Below are 4,344 nucleotides of genomic sequence, written 5' to 3' on the forward strand. Positions count from 1 at the left end.
ACACTAAGCGGTCGTTAAAGAAACACCTCTTAACACGTCATGTTTTATCACACAAAGAAACTAAGGATTTTAAATGTGACAGTTGTGATTATGCAACAAATATTAAGTGTAATCTTAGTCGACATCTCTTGGTACATAAAGCTTCCAAGGACAGCAATTGTAATTATCGTACAAACGATAAGCGCGATTTAATTCAAAATCTCCTAAAACCCAACCTTCCTCACCATTTTATATGTGGCATGTGTGACTATTCGACAAGTCGTAAGGACTATATGCAACAGCATGTTTTAATACACAGTGGTTCGAAAGATTTTAAATGTGACATTTGTGATTATGCAACACCTATTAAAAAGTATCTTAAACGTCATCTCTTATCGCATGTTATAAAAGATTTCAAATGTTCTAAGTGCGATTATGTTACGAAGTTTAAAAGCTCGTTGAAAAATCATATTTTATCACACGATGAAGCTAAAGATTTTAAATGTGACATTTGTAATTATTCCACAAGTCATAAGCGCTATTTGCATCAGCATGTCTTAATACACAATGATTCGAAAGATTTTAAATGTGACAGTTGCGATTATGCAACAAATATTAAGTGTAATTTTAATCGACATCTCTCCGTACATAAAGAGTTCAAATGTGACATATGTGGTTATTTGGCAAAAACTAACGCGGCTTTAAAACGTCATTCATTATGCCACAAATCGTAAACACAGCTTGAAATAAGGTCTTTTAAGACACAATGTAATATACATTTTAATAATAATACATTAATGTAATATACATAGCATTTATTTGTAGAATTGTATATACAGGGTGCCCATATTGTATATGGAATATAGTATGTATCTGGGTAAATACCGAATGTATACAAAATTTTGCTATATGAAAGTTGTTTAACATTTTATTTCCCATAATAAGGCAGCATTCAGTTGTTTTTGTTTCAGAAAACAAATGAGTATCGAAAAACAATTGAATTTTTCTACATGGCAGTGCATGTTTTCAATAGGCTCATTTGATAGAGATATGATATAACATGTTAGTACCTGTATTCAAGGAAATTTGTCAACAAATTTTAATATAAATTAGACCAATAATATTAATCCAGGTATATCCTACATCAAAATAAAATAAATGAACGTGTCTTATTAAACCTTGAAGACAAAATGAAATTAGCAGTAAAATGATTTTACATTTATTAAGTACCTACTCAATTATTGATTATTAGAATGCGTATCCGAGGTACAGTCTGTCGCCAGAATTCATGTCAAATACACTTTACAGATTGGGCATTCTTTGGCAGTGAGTTACGTGTGTTTTCAGTGCTAATGAAAAAGTATTCTCGTGTAAACAGTTCCATGGGGCGGGCTACCCATCCTGTAGGAGCGGGATTACGCTAATCAAAGCTCTTCAGTTTAGAATCTATATGCGATAAATGAGTGGCGATTCAATAATTTCCACATATCTTGTTTTTAGTTAAATTTGCTTACAAGGCGATGTAATTTTCCATCTTGCTTTTAACAAAAGGACTTTATTGTACCAAAGATGAGTCACATCTTGTGTATTTCACCCTTTCTTAGAATCTAGGTTCCTGCTTACCTGACCCATAATTCCGAAAACTTGTTTTTTACCTAAATGTTACCTCTTGAAGTTGACCTACCTACTAACCATTATTTTATGTCACTGCAAAAACCAACAAAAATGAGTCATAGTGGCTTTTGCAAATGGCCGACTTCCGTCCCACTCTCTCTTGTATACAACCTGAGTAATGCTCCTTCCTGGTATTCTTTATTAATTGGTCTGATCCAAGGCAGAGATCATATTTAAGAAATGGCCAACTTGTTGACGACAGCTCGTTTGTATACATTTATAGAAAAGTGACAACTCTGTTTTGTATGTAGACAACTTCAGATTGATGATAATATGATGTCTATGCCATTTTTATAATTTCATGGTGTGTTTTAATAAGAGTTTTGAGCGTTTAAGTGAGGAGCTAGCAGTTTTGGATTTTTAAGTTGTGTTATGTTGCTCTGTTTTAATTTTTGGTGGTGTATGTTAAGAGAAAACTTGTATATCTTAGCTCACCTCCACAGAGAAGCCGAAAGCCGGGGGCCCCTTCAACACCCTTGTCTAGTGTATTGAAATTCCTAATCTTGTCGTTGGAAATGGTAGCTGGCTGGAGAGACACCATAAACGAAAATTCGTGGGTGACATCTAAGAGCTTTGTATAGAATTCCATAGTAAACCATTAATGGTTTATTTTCCCATGTGTAGGAATAGTTGCAGTCATGGATAAGGACAATGCGCTTGTTAAAACCGAACCAAAACAAGAAGAAGAAATAAATTTTGCTCTTGAAGAAAAATTTGTTGTAACAAACGATGTTTTGACAATTGTTAAAAAAGAAGACAGTGAGATTGTGACTTGTGCAGAAAATCGTGGCTATGTGTACAACGATCATTCGTTAAATCACAAAGATTTTAAAGGTGAAAAGTGTGATTATGCTTCAAATATTAAAGAGCCACACAATACTTCGAAAGATTTTAAATTTGAAATTTGTGATTACGCAACACATGTCTTAGAAGATTTCAAATGTTCTAAGTGCGATTTTGTTACAAAATTTAGAGATGCTTTGAGAAATCATGTTTTATCACACAATGAAACTAAAGATTTTAAATGTGACAATTGCGATTATGCAACACACACTAAAAAATATCTTAACCGTCATCTTTTGTCACATGTTATAGAGGATTTCAAATGTTTTAAGTGCGATTTTGTTACAAAGTTTAGAGGTGTGTTGAGAAATCACGTTTTGTTACACAATGAAACTAAAAATTTTAAATGTGACAATTGTGATTATGCAACAAACATTAAGTGTAATTTTAATCGACATCTCTTGGTACACAAGGCTTCCATAGATTTTAAATGCAACAATTGTAATTATAGCACAAACTATAAGCGCTATTTGATTCGACATCTCTTGAAACACAACATCCCTAAACAATTTATATGTGACGTTTGTGATTATGCCACAAGTCGTAAGGACTATTTGCAACAACATGTCTTAATACACAATGGTTCGAAAGATTTTAAATGTGACATTTGTGATTATGCGACACATACTAAAAAGTATCTTAAACGTCATCTCTTATCACATGTCAGAGAAGATTTCAAATGTTCTAAGTGTGATTATGTTACAAAGTTTAAAGGCGACCTGAAAAATCATGTTTTATCGCACGATGAAACCAAAGGTTTTAAATGTGACTATTGTAATTATTCCGCAAGTCGTAAGCGCTATTTGCAACAACATGCCTTAATACATAATGATGCGAAACATTTTAAATGTGACCATTGTGATTATGCAACAAATTTTAAGTGCAATTTTAATCGACATGTGTTGGTACACAAAGCTTCCAAAGACTTCAAATGTGAAATTTGTGGTTATTTGGCAAAAACTAAGGCCGCTTTACAACGCCATTCATTATTATCCACAAATCATAGAGACAGTGTGAAATGACGTCTTTTAAGGCATAGTGTATCAAGAAAGTACCTTATTTTTGTCTTTTAGTTAAAAAATTGTATATCTTCTAATTTTGTTTTGTTTCATTTGTTTTGTATTCTATATGTAATTTTAGAAAAATAAGATGTTAGCTGGAACTATTTAATTATATGAGTGACAAGTGGTATAGCCTCCGTAGTCGCACAATTGCCTAAAGTGTATTTTTCAGATCGATGGTTAATATGGCAGTACTTCTTGAGAATTTTTAGGCTCTATTTCTTGATTTTGACCTTAATTAGGTGATAGTTGGGTTTAGTGGAGAGCGACATCGATCGGATCAAAGGGCAGTCTGTGACGGTGGTTTTGAGATGTCCATATCCCTTCAAGTACCCGGTATATTTAGTTGTTGGATGCAACCAGTTAAGAAATTGGAGATTCTGGGGACATGAGCCACCGTCGATGGTTCGTGGTCAATTCGGATAACGCAAATACATAGAAGATGTGGTCAGCGATGGTCGCATTTTGAAAATACTCAAAATATATCGCCAGCATACTAAATGCTTCTTGGTTAAATCGGCATTTTAGAAAATATTACAAATTCAAAAAAACTGCACTTTCTGAATTAAACAGCAGAATAATTTACAAATTACGGCTGTTATTATTTTATAATGCATCGTGTTTCATTTGTTTTATTTTCCAAAGCCTACCTAAAAGTGTAGGGTGCCGGAAATACATAAAAAGTAAATTTAAGATACAATTTAAGCTTTTTTATTAATTAATCTCATTTGCCCAATATTTGAGGTTAGGAACGAGGTTTTGAAAAACGGTTTTCACTGGCCTCTTT

General features: G+C 33.1%; 1 protein-coding gene across 1 annotated transcript; it reads left to right on the top strand.

The window, feature by feature from the left end:
• Positions 1 to 1,893: 1,893 nt before the first annotated feature.
• LOC116162258 (gastrula zinc finger protein XlCGF46.1-like) lies at positions 1,894 to 3,658 on the top strand. The gene has a single exon (XM_031475837.1). The coding sequence runs from the start codon at positions 2,292 to 2,294 to the stop codon at positions 3,516 to 3,518; it is 1,227 nt and encodes a 408-aa protein (XP_031331697.1). The 5' UTR covers positions 1,894 to 2,291; the 3' UTR covers positions 3,519 to 3,658.
• Positions 3,659 to 4,344: the final 686 nt, after the last annotated feature.

The sequence above is a fragment of the Photinus pyralis genome, unplaced genomic scaffold, assembly GCF_008802855.1.
Source record: "Photinus pyralis isolate 1611_PpyrPB1 unplaced genomic scaffold, Ppyr1.3 Ppyr1.4_LG10, whole genome shotgun sequence".
NCBI classification, from domain to species: domain Eukaryota; kingdom Metazoa; phylum Arthropoda; class Insecta; order Coleoptera; family Lampyridae; genus Photinus; species Photinus pyralis.

Excerpts from the sequence above, each read along its gene's own strand:
- LOC116162258 (XM_031475837.1), top strand. The coding sequence starts at position 2,292 with ATGGATAAGGACAATGCGCTTGTTAAAACCGAACCAAAACAAGAAGAA.